Source organism: Struthio camelus, chromosome W, assembly GCF_040807025.1.
Source record: "Struthio camelus isolate bStrCam1 chromosome W, bStrCam1.hap1, whole genome shotgun sequence".
NCBI classification, from domain to species: Eukaryota; Metazoa; Chordata; class Aves; order Struthioniformes; family Struthionidae; genus Struthio; species Struthio camelus.
The window spans coordinates 19,046,721-19,065,043 of NC_090981.1; the positions used below are offsets into that span (position 1 = coordinate 19,046,721).

The 18,323-nt window shown below is 37.9% G+C and overlaps 1 protein-coding gene across 1 annotated transcript in view; it reads left to right on the forward strand.

Annotated features, from left to right (window-relative positions):
- The window catches only part of LOC138064174 (fibrillin-2-like), a 181,843-nt gene that overhangs the window by 116,715 nt on the left and 46,805 nt on the right, over positions 1-18,323 (forward strand). The window contains exons 26-35 of the mRNA XM_068925661.1: positions 1,760-1,888; positions 4,703-4,828; positions 5,552-5,677; positions 6,469-6,591; positions 6,726-6,851; positions 10,855-10,980; positions 11,870-11,992; positions 13,514-13,636; positions 15,413-15,538; positions 18,075-18,197. Coding sequence (XP_068781762.1) covers positions 1,760-1,888; positions 4,703-4,828; positions 5,552-5,677; positions 6,469-6,591; positions 6,726-6,851; positions 10,855-10,980; positions 11,870-11,992; positions 13,514-13,636; positions 15,413-15,538; positions 18,075-18,197 — 1,251 coding nt within the window. The remainder of the gene's footprint in view (positions 1-1,759; positions 1,889-4,702; positions 4,829-5,551; positions 5,678-6,468; positions 6,592-6,725; positions 6,852-10,854; positions 10,981-11,869; positions 11,993-13,513; positions 13,637-15,412; positions 15,539-18,074; positions 18,198-18,323) is intronic.

The window sequence follows — 18,323 nt, forward strand, 5'->3', positions numbered from 1 at the left end:
CATTTAATTGAAAAGTTTAATATTTTGTTATTTACTGCTTGGAAAAACTGGAATTGAAGATAAGTTTGATAGTTTTCTGGTTATGAGAACCTGGATGCCTGCATTGTGGGTGGCTCTGTGCTTAAAATGAAGGCGGTTTTGTTCTACAGCTCAGGAGTCTATAAGTGTGTCTGAGTAATGCGAAGTGTGGGTGGTAAGGCATGTGAATTGAGGTTGGTCTGGATGTTAATGTTGCCCTAACTGGTGATTTCCTTGTTTTTATAGTGCTTGCACTGATGAGAAATGCATTTAAGTAACTTTATTTCTAAATTAACGAGAGTAGGTCAGAGAACTTCTCCCTACAAAAGTTTTTTTTTTGTTGTTCTGGGTTTTTTTTTGAAACTTTGTTCTGATGAAAGTGTTCCACTGACCAGCCTTAGAGACCTAGATTTTATTAAATGGGAGACTTTTTGTGTTTTAAATTAACAAGAAAATATTTTATAAAGCCTATAGGAGGCCAGATATTCTCTGACTCTCCAGGCCCACCATATGGATTGCTATCCCACAGACCTCCACACATGTGTGCATGAGGACTGAGTTGTCCTTGCCCAGCAGAAATGTGGTCGTAGGGAGTGAAACAGAGGGAGGGAGAAGAGACTCTAGCACATGTGAAAAATGGCACTTGTACTTGATGGTACTTTCCTAGTTTCCTGGAGCCACTTGCACAAAGCAGTCTGCAGACCAGCTCATCGCCTCACCCCCCAGACATAGTGATGCCCCTTTGTGCTCTGTTATTCCTCGCTTCCTGGACTTAACAGGTGACAGAAGCAGTTCTGTGCTCTGTCATGGAATATTGTCATTATCGTTTTAAGCACTGTACTTTTTATTCCCTGTAAAGTCTTTACGACTTGTAGCAACTCTTCAGAAAACTAACAACACAATAGAGAATGGAGCTGAAGGGAAAGGATGTAGTAGAGAGCATGAGACAAATTGAACTAGGATGAGACACTGGATGAGCAGTAGACTAAGGGAAAAGGGAAGACTAGAAAAGCGTGAGGAGATAGGGAGGAACAGGTTATTCAGCTCTTCTTTCCAGCCCTCTCCTTCCTGATCTGTTTCACTGGATCATATCCATGCTGCAAATTCCTCTTGAGCTTCCTGCCTCACTACCAAAGTGCCTTACGAAGAACCCTTCCAATCCAGTTTCACTTCTCTTTTTCGTCTTCTACAAACTTGCTATGGTTTTCCAGAATAACTTGCATTCAAATATAATTAATAAAATACACAAGCTATAAGGAAGCAAGGAACTGTAAAGGTAGCTTTCAAAGGAGTTATTTTAACCTCATAATTCTGAAGGAAAGGGTAGATATAAGTTTGTAATGCTATTCCTTTAGAATTAACTTCATAAGAAGCGATGTAATATCAATGGCGCTTTAGTCACAGAATCATTTGGTACCTCTGTAAGAATAACTCAGAAGATATTACAGTTACTCTCCTTAGAAATGTAACTTGAAATTACACTTAATGGAAGCTTTCTTGTCACAGAGTTTATTCTCTAGCTGAGCGTTCTGAAGGCATTGCATTATGAATCTTTCATAAACAGTTTTTTGTATATAATCATCCTTTTAAATTTTAAATACGTGTTTCTCTATTGCTTTATATACGCTATAGCTGATTTCTGTGGAATTCATTTACCATGGCCACATCGTCATTTCTGTGACAAGCAGGATAACCTTAAACTCTGTTTGATTTTTCTCCCTCTCCATTTACTATAAAATAGACATTGATGAGTGCCGGATCTCCCCAGACTTATGTGGAAGTGGTACCTGTATCAACACTCCTGGAAGCTTTGAGTGTGAGTGCTTTGATGGTTATGAAAGTGGATTTATGATGATGAAAAACTGCATGGGTAAGTGTTGCCAGGATGACCTAGAGTCCTTCCATTTACTGTACAAAGCCTGACTGTACTCTGCATTACACTAAGCTCTGCACCACTGAACACTTTCTGTGCGTAATTATAGTGACGTCATGAACAAATGAGACAGATGTGCAGTTTATAGGACAGATAACTGAACTATGCACCTAGCTTTGATTGTCCTTTTCACTAATTTCATTTATGCATTTCTGTATAGATATTTTAGAATGTCAGCAACTACGCATTCGTGTAATGGCTAATGAGTTATCCAAACATTTGGTAAAACTAAGAACGGAAGATTGGAGTTTCAGAAATAACAAGTGATTTAAGTTTCCTTGATTTTCTTAAGCCTTAAGAAATTTTGAGAACGTTTTCTGAAAATGACATCTCTTTAAAGTGTCTAGAGTTGTAAGAACAGAATTGAGGTACCAGAAGTTACTAGCTACCTTCAAAAATCTTAAGTTAGTGTTGTGAAGTTCTTCTGCATTCATCATGAAAATGAAGCCTGAGATTTTCTTCTCAGATGAGTCCTCCTTATCCCTATGTTACAAGATCATTTTTGTTATTATGGCTCTAAAACCTAACTTTTTATTTTCTGTTACGCAAATATGTCTTTGATGATAAGAGCATATATGATAAGGCTATATAAAGAAAGCAATGCACCTTTGCTCAGGTGTTAGTGAAACAGAATCAGAGAATGGCTGAGGCTGGAAGGGACCCTTGGGGATGGTCTAGTCCAACCTCAAGCTCAAGGCATGGCCAGCTAGAACAGGTTGCTCAGGACCATGTCCAGTTGGGTTTTGAATTTCTCTAGGAATGGAGCCTGACCTCGTGTTGGTCAGGCATGGTTCCCCTTCATAAATCCATGCTGACTACCCCCGCTCACCTTCTTGTCCTTCACATGTTTGGAAATGTTTTCCAGGATTATTTGCTCCATTACTTTGTGAGGGATCAAGGTGATGCTGACTGGTGTGTGGTTCCCTAGATCCTCCTTTTTGCCCTCCTTGAAGATAGGAGTGATAATTGCTTCCTTTCAGTCCTCAGGAACCTCTCCTGACCACCATTACCTTTGACCTTTCAAAGGTTTTTGAGAGTGGCCTCATGGTGACATTGGCCAGCTCCCTTGGCACCCTTGGGAGCATCTCATTGGGGCCCATGGACTTGTGTATGTCCAGTTTGTTTAAACGCTCTCTTACCTGATCCTTCTCTACTGAGGGTAAGTCTTTGTTGCTCCAGACTTTCCCACTAGTCTCGGGGACCTGGGATTCCTGAAGGCTAATCGCAGCAGTAAAGATGGAGGCAAAGAAGGCACTGAGTGCCTCAGCCTCTTCTGTGTCCTTTGTCATCTGGTCTCCTGCCCCATTCAGCAACGGGCCTACGTTTTCCTTAGTCTTCCTTTGGCTGCTGATATACCTGTAGAAGCCCTTCTTGTTGCCCTTCGTGTTTCTCACCAGGGTCAACTCCAGGTGGGCTTTGGCTTTCTTATCCCCGTTCCTGCGTGCTCAGACAGTGTCTCTATATTCCTCCTGGGACATCTGTCCCCTCCTCCACCTCTTGTATGCTTCCTTTTTATGTTTGAGTTTAGTCAGGAGCTTCCTGTGCTCTTGACTGAACTCAGACATGTGATCCTGTCGTCCAGAAGGCCGTGCAGGCTTCCTGCCGCCTTTACTTGATTTCCTGCACATTGGGATGGACCATCTGACATCTTTCAGGCTCAAAAAGTCACTGCCAGAATCGCAGATGATTGTAATGAGGAAGCTAAATCATGGAAGCTGAATAGCCTTCATGAGGGACAGAGTACAAATGCAGACAGTGTTTGTCAGAGATGTGTCATCTGAGAGACAGAGACAGGGGGAAGCAAGATGTCAAATAAGTAAGCAGAAAGAATGAGAAGATAAGAAATGAAATTACTTCTTCAGGGCCTTTTGCAATAACTAAGAAAGGAAGGCGTAATGTTGGATGGCAACATTTTGGAGCTGTGAGGATTATGCAAGCAGGAGTATATCAAAGAGATGTTTGATTCTATCATCAGGCAGTTTCTCTCCTAATGTGAGCAACCTGCAGGACCCTATGACGTCTTTCCTAATCTCTGAGGCTAGAAAAAGGTAACGCTTGTCTGTCCAAATAAACAAAAGTCTCCAAGTATCGCTGACCATAATGCTTTCTGTGACTCTGAAAGTACGAATGTGCCTTGAACCTTGAATGTCTTTTGTTCATTGTGCTGTTCATCCATGACTATAGCGTTAGCTCTTTTCATCCGTTTTGTGAGTCAAATACTCAAATTTCCATTATAAGTTGTAGCCAACGTATTTCTCAACCACATATCCACGTACTGTGGTAGTTATCAAATGGAAAAGCTGTTGAGTTAAAAGTTTGCATGCACATCTCCATTACCTGCATCCACAGAGAACAACGACAATGCATGCATAAATGGGCTGATAGTTGCCTTAAGAAGCTACTTATTTGAAAATTATATCATATTAATACATTATTTTAAATGACAACCATCTAGATAGGAAACGAGAAGAGATAGCATCTATTTCTCTTACAACATTTAGTTCTGAATGATGAATTTCTGTTTTTGCTTGAGGGGGAAAAAAAAACTTCTTTAGAGTCTAATAATGCATACTTTTTTTTTTGGTTTGTATTGTTATGCAATGTAAGGAAAGGAGGAGCATTGCCTCACTAAAACCATCCTTTTATTTGCGATCTCCAGATTTTGAGTCACTTACTGACAATGAGAACTGCTCTTCCCTTTGTTGCTCCTTAGTAATGGTTCTGTACTTGTTTTTCATGGTTTCTTTTTAGATATTGATGAATGTGAACGCAACCCTCTGCTATGCAGAGGTGGCACATGTGTGAACACAGAAGGTAGTTTTCAGTGTGACTGTCCTTCGGGACATGAGCTGTCACCGTCACGTGAGGAATGCGTAGGTGAGTTTCAAGTAAGAATAGCAGTTTTCAGCTTTCTAAGAACAGCAGTCATTTGTGCTGTGGAAACTTCTTGTCACTGGCAAGAATGACTCCTCAGGAATATCTGACAGAAATTAGTGCTCCCCCTTTATGAGCATTCCTCCAAATTAAAAGCTTATAACAGATCCTGGAAAATCTTCAGTGCCCTCAGTACTGTTGACTTCAAAGAGGAGTATTTTATCAGGGCTCTTGGGGGTTGTTAAGCAGCTCAAAGGACTATACCACTCATGTTGGCAGCTTTCAATTAAAATATGTAAAAGCACAAAGTGAATGGTGTTACTGCAGGCACAAAAAAGTCGTTTTGTCTCTTAGTGTAGGGCGGCTCCCTTTTTTGCACATGCTTCACTGAAGTGATTAACAAAAAGTAAAAAGCAGATCACCTCTTGTTTTTGTGCTTGGTGCTTATTCACTGTAAGAGCGAGTTTAAAACAGTGGACTGTAGTTACATGAACTATTTCTGAGAGGGACTATGAAGTTAATGTCCACAGACAAGAAACTCAGAAAATAAAGCTATCGTCACTGGCCTAAATGTGCTATTCAGATGTCCATACCTTGACTGAACGTGCTAAGAACAAGAAATTGAAACCACGTGAAAGCCACTGGTTTAAATATTATCACTCACCGTCATTTCCTAGAGTCTGCCTTCTGAATTATAAGAAATTGATATGAATGATTCTTTTCCAGATGTAAATGAATGCTCATTAAGTGATAGTCTCTGCAGAAACGGCAAGTGTGTGAACATGATTGGAACGTACCAGTGTTCCTGTAACTCTGGATACCAGGCCACTCCAGACAGACAAGGCTGCATCGGCAAGTGTTGTATACCTTCACCTGTGTGGTTTTATTTCAACCTGTATTTTTTCATCTATCCTTGTTTTCATTTCATACTTTCCTTCTGAAACAAAGCAGAGCTCTCTTCTGCTATGAGGCATTTCATGAACTGTCAGGGATCCCTCTTTAAAAGTATGGAGAAGGAGTGAAAAGATTATTGTTCTACTGAGCTCTGCAGAACGCTTTGACAAAAAATACTCTTACGATACTACTTCATTAAAATCAAGAGCTTGAGCTAACATGCAGAAAATATTGCTCAATTTCTTGATCAAAGCAATGAAGAGCCCCATGTATTGTTAAGTGGTTTTTTCACTTTTTCTCCTTACTGCATACGTTTCTAAAATCCTAGACTAACTTAGACTAAGTTAGGACAGTTGCCAGCACATTGACAATGAGAAGAGAGGGCGTGGGCCGTTGCTTATTTGTTGGTTTTGTTTGTTTTTTGCAAAACTGTGAATCTCTACTACCTTTCAAGATTTCACAAAGCCTTAATTTCTCAAGGGCTTTTCCTTTCCATATGTTGTCTTTTACTTTTCTACTTCTTTTACATTACTAGTAATACATACATAGCAACAAAACAACTAAAAGGTAGCCACTTGAAATAGGGAAGGCTGAGCAAAGTGTAAATCAGAGACTGTAGAATGCGAATAAAAATTCAAAATCACATCACTGATAAACTGGTTCATCTGCTACGTAAAATGACAAGAGAAGGTGATTTTCCTTATAGAAGCAGAATTGCTAAATAACCTAGTACTGATGTTATTTTCCAGATATTGATGAGTGTATGATAATGAATGGAGGCTGCGACACCCACTGCACTAACTCAGAAGGCAGCTATGAATGTAGCTGCAGTGATGGCTATGCTCTAATGCCAGATGTCAGGACGTGCGCAGGTAGGTTTTAATATCTTTGTGAGATTTCATTAAAAAATAAAAGTTTCAGAATTCGTCTTTCCGCTAATGTGAATATGGTACTCTTTAACCAATTCTTTCCAGTGTAACAGCGTTATTATTTGCTTTTATTCCAGATATTGATGAATGTGAAAACAATCCAGATATCTGTGATGGTGGACAGTGTACTAATATTCCGGGGGAGTATCGCTGTCTCTGTTACGATGGATTTATGGCTTCTATGGACATGAAAACTTGTGTTGGTAAGTAGCTGCATGTACCAAATCTAGTTCAGCTCTAAAAACTGTGCAGGGAATGGTTTAGGATTTTATGCTGAAACCCTGAAAGCAGTGTATATAAATTACAGAAAACAAAAGATCTGTAGCCTTTTCTTGCCTATCAGTATAGATGTTAGGAAGGATCCATAAGGATGTTAAGGACTCATCCATAAAGATGAGCCAAGTCATGGAATTCCAAAAATAGAAGTGGTTTAATCATAACTGTGTAATTCCTATGCAGCATCACTACTGAAAAGAGATTATTTGGTTGCCTCAGCAGTTTTTTCTGTCTGTTGTAAATTTTTTAGTGTATTCCCTCACCTACCGAAACTCATCAGGAGTGATTATAAAGGAAATTAAAATGAAAAGTATTTCCTCAACGTTAACCTGATCGGTGTGGTTTATCTTGGTGTTTATATGAAGTCATTACCTTTTACATTTTATACAAAGTTTCATATATTTTATATTTTAAGGTTAATGAAATCATTTTATACATTTTGAACATCTGTCAAACAAACCTTTCATTACTCATTTTACACACGCGCATACGTGCACACACAGACACACACGCTCTGAGGGGAAACTAGTTAAAGGAAATGCTGAGCAAAGCTGTCCTTTCCTCCACAGAGTTGAATCTGAGATTTTCTTTTCACTTTCACTTTTAAGTCATTCCAGGTTCTTGTTTTCAGTTTGGGCTCTTGCTCCATGTTTACCTAACCAACTTGAAAGTTAGAACTGACCTTTTCAATGAGTTTTTCACGTTAGCCATAAAATCGCTATAGCTATAAAATGAGATGAACTATTTTCATTTCATACCCAACTGCGTTTAATTGTTCTTCTCTTAGAAAATAAAAACTAAAATCTAAAGTTAGAATCTGCAGTGAGGAAGTGTGAATTTCCACCATATATGTAATTGTTTTTCTTGCTAACAGCATTATGATTTATCAAAAAGCCTTTGGGATTCATTACGGTTTCTTACTGGAACTAAGCTTGCATTTTTTCTGTAGAAATATTTGCAATATTTTGCATTTATTTGATAGCATGCGAAATTAGATGCTCTTTGCTATTTAACTAGTGTGAAATTTGAGCTTTTTGATTAAAGTCAAAACATTGACATAGGTATAACTGATGATAAGACCGTACCTTAAGGACCGGTTTTTAATCAGATCTGTAAATATAATCCATTTAGCTCTCATCAAAGTAGGTAAGTGGTGGAATCATGTTAAAGCCATGTAATATAATTGCAAGCCTGTACTGAGGATTCAACATGCAGTATAAGTATCTAAAACACAGCTTAGGTACAAACGATGTTATCTTGCTTTAGGAGAGGCTTTCTTCCTAATGGAAAGTTTCCATCATATGTGGAATACTAAGGGAAACTGGGAAGAACAGGGAGCTATCGACAGCAAACTTATCTCACTCTTGAAGCTTCGCTCTGCATCAAAGCAGCAAGTGCTGAACAGTCACACCAGTCACACTGTTGAGGTGTCTGGGAAGGCAGTATGGCTTAAGAGCACTTCTACAGCCTGTTTTTCATTGTCGCTTTTTTTTTTTCTTTTTTTTTGCTTTATGTTCGTAGAACGACTTTTCTGGTTGTGGCTTACGACTTATTATTTCTGCAAGAGTCGTCTTTTTTTCCCCTTGCAGCCTGATTTCTCCTTCTGCTGTTGCGCTTGCGGTGGCTTTCTGTCTTTGCATGTGCCAGAGAGAGCTCCAGGTTTTGGAGGGTTTCTTCATAAGGGCATACTCTTACACATCTGCTCTTCCCCTCTTTCCCAAATTGGCTTTCAGCAGCACAATTAGGACAACAGGTTCTTGACCTTTCCTTTCATTCACCTCAGCTTTGAGAGACAGACTGTGAGCATTTTGACTTTTTCCCCCCTCTTGAAATTTCTTTCACCTCCTTTCACAGTCAAAGGGGTTTTGTTGTTATTGGTTTTTGTTTGTTTGTTTTGTTTTCTTTTGTTTTTGACAGCAAGGAATTACAATACACTTGGGAACATTAATAACGATCATCTAGCTACTGATTTTTCAAAGGCAGAGCAGAGTGATAGGTACAGGTCTGGGCTAAAGAGCTGCCTTGTAGTCAATAGACAAGCACTCTCAGAAACGTAAATGTAAGCATCATAGCTACTCCCAAAATATGATTTTTTCACTCTGATAAGAGAAAGGAGTTGGAAGTTTCTCAGTTGTGTTGAGAGTCCTGGGCCTGACTGCTTTGTAGGTCAGATTTTTCCGGTGAGGTTCTGGAAGAAGCAGGTCAATCCTTATGTTCCAGGGGAGTCTCAGCAGAGCAGAACTACAGGGGTAAGTCTGCAGCTCCCTGGAAGGGGAGGAGATTTAGAGCGCGGAAGCTTTCGTGTGCCTCCTGCTGTTACAACTGAATATATTAGGAATTTGGAGATTGTGATGTGAGTGTTTAGAAAACTGAAAAATCAGGCCAGTTTTAAATTGTGAAATTAAATTTTACTAAATTCATTCATTAATAACATACTAATGGTCAGTTCTTACACAATATTGATCGTTATCAGCACATAAACAAAACTCCTAGTCTTTAATAATTACATTCTAAGTTAGCTATGAGCATACAGTACCATGGAGATGATGCCGTGTAGTCAGCACTGATGTCTGCAGGCTTTGATGGTTCTTAGCTGCAAAGATCAAGGAGATCAAGCTTGAGAGCTCACTGATGAGAAAGTTAGAACTGAGGTGTGGCTGTCTTCTTTCTTCTCTGTTTTTTCTCACTTATGTTTTTATGCTATTGCCCCTCCTCCCAAAAAGAGTGGTCTCCTGTGCTCCGCATATGGCTTGTCTCGTTTTCTTGTCTTGCCAGTCATTCTGCAAGCGTATTCGGGAGGATTTCCTACCTATTTGCAGTCCCTGTGCTTACCTTGTCCTTACTCCAACAGGTTTTGTTATTTGGATGCCTCCTACCTGCGGCTATACTCTTCATTCTTTGCACTTTCGACGGCTGCGTTGCTCACTCCCTTATGCAGTATTGTGCCTAGCCATGGCATCACAGTGTTACAGAATACTGATGTTCTGTTGTTAGTTATGCTATTTTAGTATATATTTTATTGGGGTTTAAGGTACACTAATTATCTCCTGCTTACGCTTCTAACTTATAGGTGTCACAAGCCACATTACTAGATACATGCCGTTTTACCTCACTCAAACAACTGCAAATACTAGAAATGCCTTTTTGTCCACAGCACAGCAACTCTCTTCATTGCCATAGCATGATATTATTATGTAATATAATTTTGAGGGCTGTATGAAAATATCGGATAACGTATTTGAAAAGTTCTTGGGCCGTGTGGCCCCACTGTAATATGACTCAGAACATATTCGTATAGTATTGCTCAGTTAGTTGCTTGACAGTTGCCCGATTTTAATCTATTCTTCTACCACCTTCATTGTTACACAAGATTCATTGTCTTTTATATATTGAATTCTAATAAAAAACTGCTTTACTTTACATATTTTTATTCTTTTGTGTAACTGTCTAATTTCATTCAGCGGTAGCAAGCACATGCATGTGTCATTAATTTTTAACAGTGAACAGATTGTGCAAACTGAAGCCTGTTGATATTTTGAGTACAGAAAAAGTAATCGGTTTACTGAATACCTGTTTCTTTGGAAGAAAATTGTAGCTATTATGATGGAAAGTTTATTTTTAAAAAAGCCATAGAGTGATTCTTCTAGTAAATAATTGACTTTATCGTCTAATAATTAGCATTTCAATCTAATTAGAAAATATTGACGTGATTGGACTGTAGATTCATCCTTACTCGTTTTTCTTTTATTTGAAAGAATACAGAATGGAATGGCTGGAACGTATTGCTATGAACAGTAATAAATGCCATGTGTCAGGAGGGTGGAGGATGCTTCTGATGTTTTCACCTGAGTAAAGTTATTCCAAAAAGACCAAGCATGTTGTTAATTGACAGTAACGTTCAGCTAACTATGAAATTATGTGTGCTTACAGATGTGAATGAATGTGATTTGAATTCCAACATCTGTATGTTTGGCGAGTGTGAAAACACTAAAGGCTCCTTCATTTGTCACTGTCAGCTAGGATATTCAGTCAAGAAAGGAACCACTGGATGCACAGGTAAAGCATTTTTCCAGCATATATGTCATACCTTGCACATATCTACACTGACTGTCTAGTAAAATATATGCAGAGGTGTTCACAGACAAATGAGAGATTGTTATTTGTGCATATTAGTATATATAATAATTTGACTATATTACATACGTCTGCTGGCATGTATTCAGGAGTTTGGAAAGGTATGCTCCTTGACCAGTGTCAACGTGACATTAGAGGTCCTTTATGTAATTGTAATTTTACAGGCAAAGCTTTTATCAGTATAGAACAGGGGAATCCCTGTGGTACCAAATGCAGTTTGAGTGGGTATAGCTGCATTTGAATTAGAAATATTTTATCAGTACTCCTGTACTGTTTTAAAAAAAAACACCAACATTTCCCATGCACATTTTAAGTATGAATACAATCAAGTCAATGTAACGCAGCAAGAACTCGTCTATGAACTACAGCTGCAGGAATTGACCTATAGTGTAACAAAAGGATAAAAGGAAAAAAAGGTAGAAGAATGAGAAAGAAAAAGATGATGGAAGATGATGGAAGATGTGCCTGCATACACAAGGTCTCACCACATTTTTAGATATATCAAGATCAGCCTATATTAATGCGTCTGAAAGCTTTAATTTCACACTAAGAAGCAGTTGTAGTAAAGCAAACTAATTTTGGCATGTTCACAAAGAACAAAAAGGAAAATATAATTCTCACTATTTTTTGTTAGCTGATAATGGAAAGTAACTTGCTTTAAACAGTTATAGTCTTGTAATTTGTCTTTTAAATGGACGTAAAACTCTGCAGTGAAAATAAGCGACATGTCAGAGGAACCCCAGTCGTAAAATTCCAGTGATCCTATGTATTGGTATTGAGCTTTACTAATCAATTTATTTTGTGATTGTAGATGTGGATGAGTGTGAAATCGGTGCTCACAACTGTGACATGCATGCCTCGTGTGTCAATGTACCAGGAAGTTTCAAATGTAGTTGCAGAGAGGGATGGGTTGGAAATGGCATTAAATGTATTGGTAAGTGTGTACGAAATGAAGCTTTTCTCTTTTTTTTTTTTTAGTCCAAAGCATGCTATGTGACCACGCGATTACTCCATTAGAAACAAAGTAGTGTTCTTCTACTTACCGCGCTCTGTTGATAAGAGGGGTAAATAAGATCCTTATATTATAAGCGACTTGTTTTTTTTCAAAGAAAGAATTGGTTTTGTCTCGGAGGCATGTCTGTCTTACAGAATTAAATCTTACTGAATTAAATGCATATTTTACGAAGTATATATACAACTGCTAGAATGTGCAAAATACAAAGTTCAGTTAAAAATAAAATAGATTTTGTTTTGTGATTTACTGCCAGTAAGTTACTACTTCTGTTATTTAATACTGTTTTTGTAAACATCTTGTAGTATGTGTAGTCAGTATGCCCTAATAAAAAGCAGACTGGACTTCAGGTATGGGAAACCTGATTCTGCTTTCAGTGAGCTGCTAGTCATATCACATCTCCTTGCCTGTGTTTTTTTGTTTTGTTTTGTTTTAAGTTCGGTGGTGTATAAAAGAGATGGTAATATTTACCTTCTTTGAGGAACATTTTGGGATCTATGGAAGAAGTTTCACATAAGAATAAGGCTTTATTGGTATAATATATAAATGATAAAGTACTGTGTTACGGGATTTTACTGTAGGCCAGATTTCCTAAGATTTTTAAGCCATTTTTGAGGAAAAAATAAGGAAAGGCTCCATGGTCTTTATTATTATTATTATTTTATTAAAGGGATAGGAGATTCTACTAAACAAATAAAAGGACCCACTTCAAGGAGAAAAATCTAAAAGTTGTTTCTAGCAGAATCTTCATAGTTAGACTAGTTTCTGGATATAGTATGTTAATTCAGAAGACCTCTTCACAAGTGGGTGTGGGTTTACTAGTCAAAGGGTAAAAGAAACCATAAGCTAACCCATAGCACAAGCTAGGGTGCCAAGTGGTCCTGAGTCAGGTGCTGTACACCTGCAAGGCTGCTTCCATCAGATGAAGCTGCGGTTGCCCTTTAGGGGCAGAAGAATCTCTTTTTTTGATCCAAATTGGCATCCGTTCAAGTTGATGAGAAAGTTTACACTGACTTTCACAGAATTAGGGTTGGGCGGCTTGTAAATGATTCTGTTAGTTGATAAGACTCACCCAAAGGTTTGACAGGTTTTCACCCCACCATATTTTCTTTGTTTTATTTTTAACTCCTTTTGATTCCAAGTTCTTTAACAAGAGATTAACATTCAAGTAACGATATCAGAATTTACTGTAACGCGTCAGCTGAATGCCGTGTGTTGTTTGGAAGTATTTTCTCCAAGCCCATACCACATGGAAGAAACTTTAAAGGAAGAAATTGGATATGAACCTCTGTATAGTAACCAAGTATCTTTTAATGAGAAGTTAATGCATCTGTGGAGAAATAAATCGCCTTTGCATTTTGGTCTTTTAGCTTGACAGTTCATTGTAAGCAAAGTGCATTAACTGCTCTGTTACAGTTTGCGTTCTTTTGCCCCAATGTACAGATCTTGACGAATGCTCCAATGGGACTCACCAGTGCAGCGTGAACGCTCAGTGTGTGAACACCCCGGGGTCATACCGCTGCACCTGTGCCGAGGGTTTCACAGGAGATGGATTTACTTGTTCTGGTAAGAAGTTTCTGTAAAACCTGATTTGTTGCTGATTGTTTCTGTTGTTTGAGAGCTTTGCAAAATTAGATCCAACTCCAGCGTGCAAGAGAGAAATGGTAAGAGTACCTTTCAGGATGAGGATTCTTCCCATATGCTGCGGAAATACTAATGAAGGCACTGACTCTTCTTTTCATTTGTATGCCAAGTTGGCCGTCACTGGGCCGTTAAGTTGGATAACGCTCCTGTCTGCTCCTTCCTCTTCCTCCTCTTCCCCACAACCAGCCAGTGAATATGCTGCTTTCAGCAGCAGATTCTCTAGCCAAGAACACAAAAGCTCCAGCTCTCTGTCCTCTACAACTCCTGTTCTGTAGACAGGGTCTGGTTTTGGCAGGGAAGTCAGCATCTATTTTCCTCGCACTATGCTAAGTTAGAACAGGTTTTAATCATTAACATAGGATTTAAAAATATATATACAATTGAAAAATATCGCCCATTATCTCTGCACTTAAATTTGGTGGTATCTGTTCACTGTTTAAGAACGAATTTCGTTTAGCGCACAGCAAGTGATTCAAAATAACCAGAAGTGTAAAGGCTTATGCCAGTGTACAAAAGACATTAATGGCTATGCCCTGAGTTACTATGTTTTTATCACTTAGGGAGCAGAGGTGCAACAATGTCTCTGCTCTTGAGTTCTAACCTGACCTGTAATGTGGTCAATTTGAAGATTTGGAGGGTGCATGCTAATGATATCAGAATACTTAGAAAGTAATTTCAATGCACTTGTTGGCTAACTAGCAAATTTTAGGTCAAAATTAATTTACATCTCGGATGGAGTCTTCTCTCTGATAAATATGGTCATTTTTTTACTGCACAAGTAGAATCTTCAAAAATTGTTTGCTTATATATTTTAAATTTGGTGGTTAATAAACAAGAACTTTCATCCCTGCTATTAACACACTAAGTTTTCAGATTGCCTTCTTTAAAAGAGTTAGACTGGATAGTAGGTATTGAGTAATGAAATGAAGAAAGTATAATGAAGAAAGTATATTGAGTACTTTTTTTTGAATATTCTTTTTTGGACTTTCGGAAGTATATCTGACACAATTATGAGTATTCATGATGACTGCAATGTAGTGTCCCTTCCCTGTTCATTCTGCTTTTCATAGCTTTCAGTAGCCTTAGAAAACTGTAAAGAAGCCATGCCATTTTAAAGGACTTATGTTCAGACAGAGGATTGCAAAAAAAAAAACACGAGATAAAAAAAAAAAAAATCTCTTTAGGGCTATCTAGAAGAAGCCCCAGCAGCATGCACATAGTAGTTGTGCGCCTAATGTTTATAAGACTCACAAACAATATTGCCCAAAATACACACGGAAATCATTTTGGACATATGGTTCACTTTAGAAAATTTGCCTTTTGAATGTGTTTTATGTCAAAGTTGTGTAACAATATGTGCCATAAACAAAGTTTTCACCTCGTAACCAAAGCATTCAAACTTATTTAGCAAAGCTAGTATTAGCAAATCTGAAAATCTGGCATTGATTCAAAAATTTTAAAATCTATTAGTGGGGAAAAAAAGGAGTCTTGACAGGGTCAAAAGTAATTTTGGAAATGGCATTATATTCATTTTTCTGCATTCTTTCAATTTACTCCATCTTCATGTGTATGGTCAGTAGTGTATTTTGTTTTGTATCAACAGTACTTAGCAGTAGTATTGATTTGAATGGCAGGATAAAAATGATTATATTTTGCTAGTAAAACATGTAGCGCTGAAAAAATTTCTGTCTCTCATAGATGTTGATGAGTGTGCAGAAAACGTTAATCTATGTGAAAATGGACAGTGTTTGAATGTCCCTGGTGCGTACCGTTGCGAGTGTGAGATGGGATTCACTCCAGCCTCGGACAGCAAATCTTGTCAAGGTAAGTCACCAGTACTTCAAGCTCCTTTTCTGAGTTTGGATTGGCTGCTGTGAAGGAAACCACAAGAAGTGTTGGAAGGACGTCAACCTGGAAGCAGAATACTCAGCACATGCTTCACATATAAAAGTAATTTTTTCAAGCAAGGATTATTTTGCAGTGTGAATTATGTTGAAGGTAGCTTTCATCTCTTTATGAAGTTTTCCTGGCCTTGGTCCAAAAATCCCAGAGTAGAGGTTTGGCTCAGTAATTTTGTTTTTTTAACCATTTCTCTTATTTTTGTCACTAGTGAATAGTATGTGGAAAATACTGTGCTCATCACTATTTTATTTAATGTGTTTGCATAGGAAATATAAACTGCATCGAATGACTTCATTTTTAAATGAATATTTTCAGAAAATTGCATGTAGGCAAATCACTACTGTATTTAATGAGTTTGCAACACTCCTTAAAAAGTATACTTGAGCTTTTTTATCGCCATCCTTTCTCTCTCTGTGTTGTACTGGATCGTCTGAAGCAGAGCAGGAATGATGCTCTTTCTAGTCCAATTCAGCTTCTGTTCCCTGTTATGTTGTTATTGTCTCTTTTCGTTTGTCTGTTTAATATAAGACAAGTGCATTTTAAACTAAGTCTTTTTAACCGATGCTGCAGAGCTTTTTAGTTTATTTCGTCCTCAGTGATGGAAACCTCATAACCTCTTACGAAATTTAAATTCTTGATGAGACATTAAGAACGGATTCCAAAATGTACTCTCTTAAATTCAGATCGTAACTTGGCGCGTTCGAACAAACATGCATGTATGTGTATGAATCAGCTTTCTAAGAGTACCGTAGCTTGCAGAAGCTTCTGAAAAATCATCTGTGCAAGTCTCCTGGTCAGATCTATTACAGTTATCAAGTGTTGTTAGTTGTCTGATTTAGTGAATTTCTCAGTGCAGCTCATTTAGCCATTGTATAATCATGCCAATAAAGAAAAATCCCCCCAGATGTATCGGTCAGTCAGTATGCTGAAAAACAAAAAAATCTAATTTTTTAGGAAGCAGTGAACCAACATTCACTTTTTCTGTTGGTCCATAATGATGCTCTAAAAAAAAAAAATTGGAGAATTTGGGAGAAAGTCTTGGTATGTTGCTGTGACTTCAACAGAAATAGGAAGCATTCTGTAGATTTAATTATGCTGTAGGAAAACTAGAAGACTTGGGTACTGAATACCAACAGTACTCCCCTCCTCCCCAAGTGTTACCAATTCTTGTATGTTCCTATAAAGAAGCATTATATCACTGCTCCAGCTTTGGTTAGGGCAAGCAAGCCAAGCTCACAATAGATGTTGCATTACTCTAAATCATTCTAATATCCCTTTTTTACACCTGTTCCAATTTTAGTTCATCATTTTGGAACAGAGAACTGCACACGGTATTCCAAATGAAGTTTTATCTGTGCTTTGTAAAACAGCCCTAATTCTTTCCTGTCTCTTCTAAAAGTAGTGCACTGATGCATGCTAAAATTGCATTGGTCTTTTGCACAGCTGCTTTGTTTTGGCAACTTGCAGGTCTTGCAGTCAGACAGTACCTCCAGACTTTTTCCCTCTTACATTACTTACCTTCAGCTTGAAGTCATTTCTAGTTTGTCTCTGAGTGCCTGAATTTTCACTCTGTCCTGTTATGTTTAACTCCCCTTCTGGCACTGTAGCTGAAATGTCATTAATTTTTTTGTATTATTTGGTCACCCTCTGTCAGTATCTTTCAATTGTATGCCATCTTACATTTTCGTAAGCATACAGCCAGTCCTTTACATGCATTTTAGCCCAGTGATACGAAACTACGTATGAATGTTGCACTATTGTGTTTTTGTACTGGGATACTTTTTGCTGAGCAGCCACTGCTGTTAATGTAAACAAAAGATGTATGTAAACGTAGCGCTGATTTACTCTTATTTGCCCATACTATATTCAAGTTGTTTTAACGTAGGCTTGATAAATCACAAGTAATTCTTATCCCCTCTATTCCCTTCGGCTATATTCCCTTTCCAAGGACATACAAGTAACTGGGAACACCTAGTCGATCTCCTCCTCGTTGATATACTTCTTCTCCCTGAGAATAGTATTTTAAAAAACTTACATGCCTTTACTAATAAACATGGCAAACTGACTGATCCTTTTGTTACATTTCATTCTGCTTAATGCACTTTTTGAAAGGGGCTTGCTGGCTTTTTGATTTAGCTTTCATTTGGAGTCCTGAAAATTCAGTTTTCCTATTGTTACTTTGCATAGTAAATGCAAATTATGAAGGATTTATTGTATATCATGATTATTCACATCAGGTAGAACAGGAATATGTAACGAGTAGCGTTGAGGAGAATGCCTCACAAATCCCTAACTTCAACTTTCTAAACAAAAAACGGTGATTACTCACAGATTTTACATCTGATGGAGTTTTCTTGGAGTTACGCGTGTCTTTATTTGCACTTGGCGATACAACACACTGTTATAATACTATTATGGTAACGATATGCAACTTGCTGTTCTGGATATATTCCTTCAGATATCGATGAATGCTCCTTCCAGAATATATGTGTATTTGGTACCTGCAATAACCTACCAGGAATGTTTCATTGTATCTGTGATGATGGCTATGAACTAGATAGAACCGGAGGAAACTGTACAGGTATGTTTCTTCTATTGAGAAATACGTCAAGACTTGAATATTCTTTTTAATCGTACCAAGCTAACTGAAAAATGAGTTCATAAAATGTGCATTTTGTTCTCTTACAGCATTGTGTACTGTGTATTC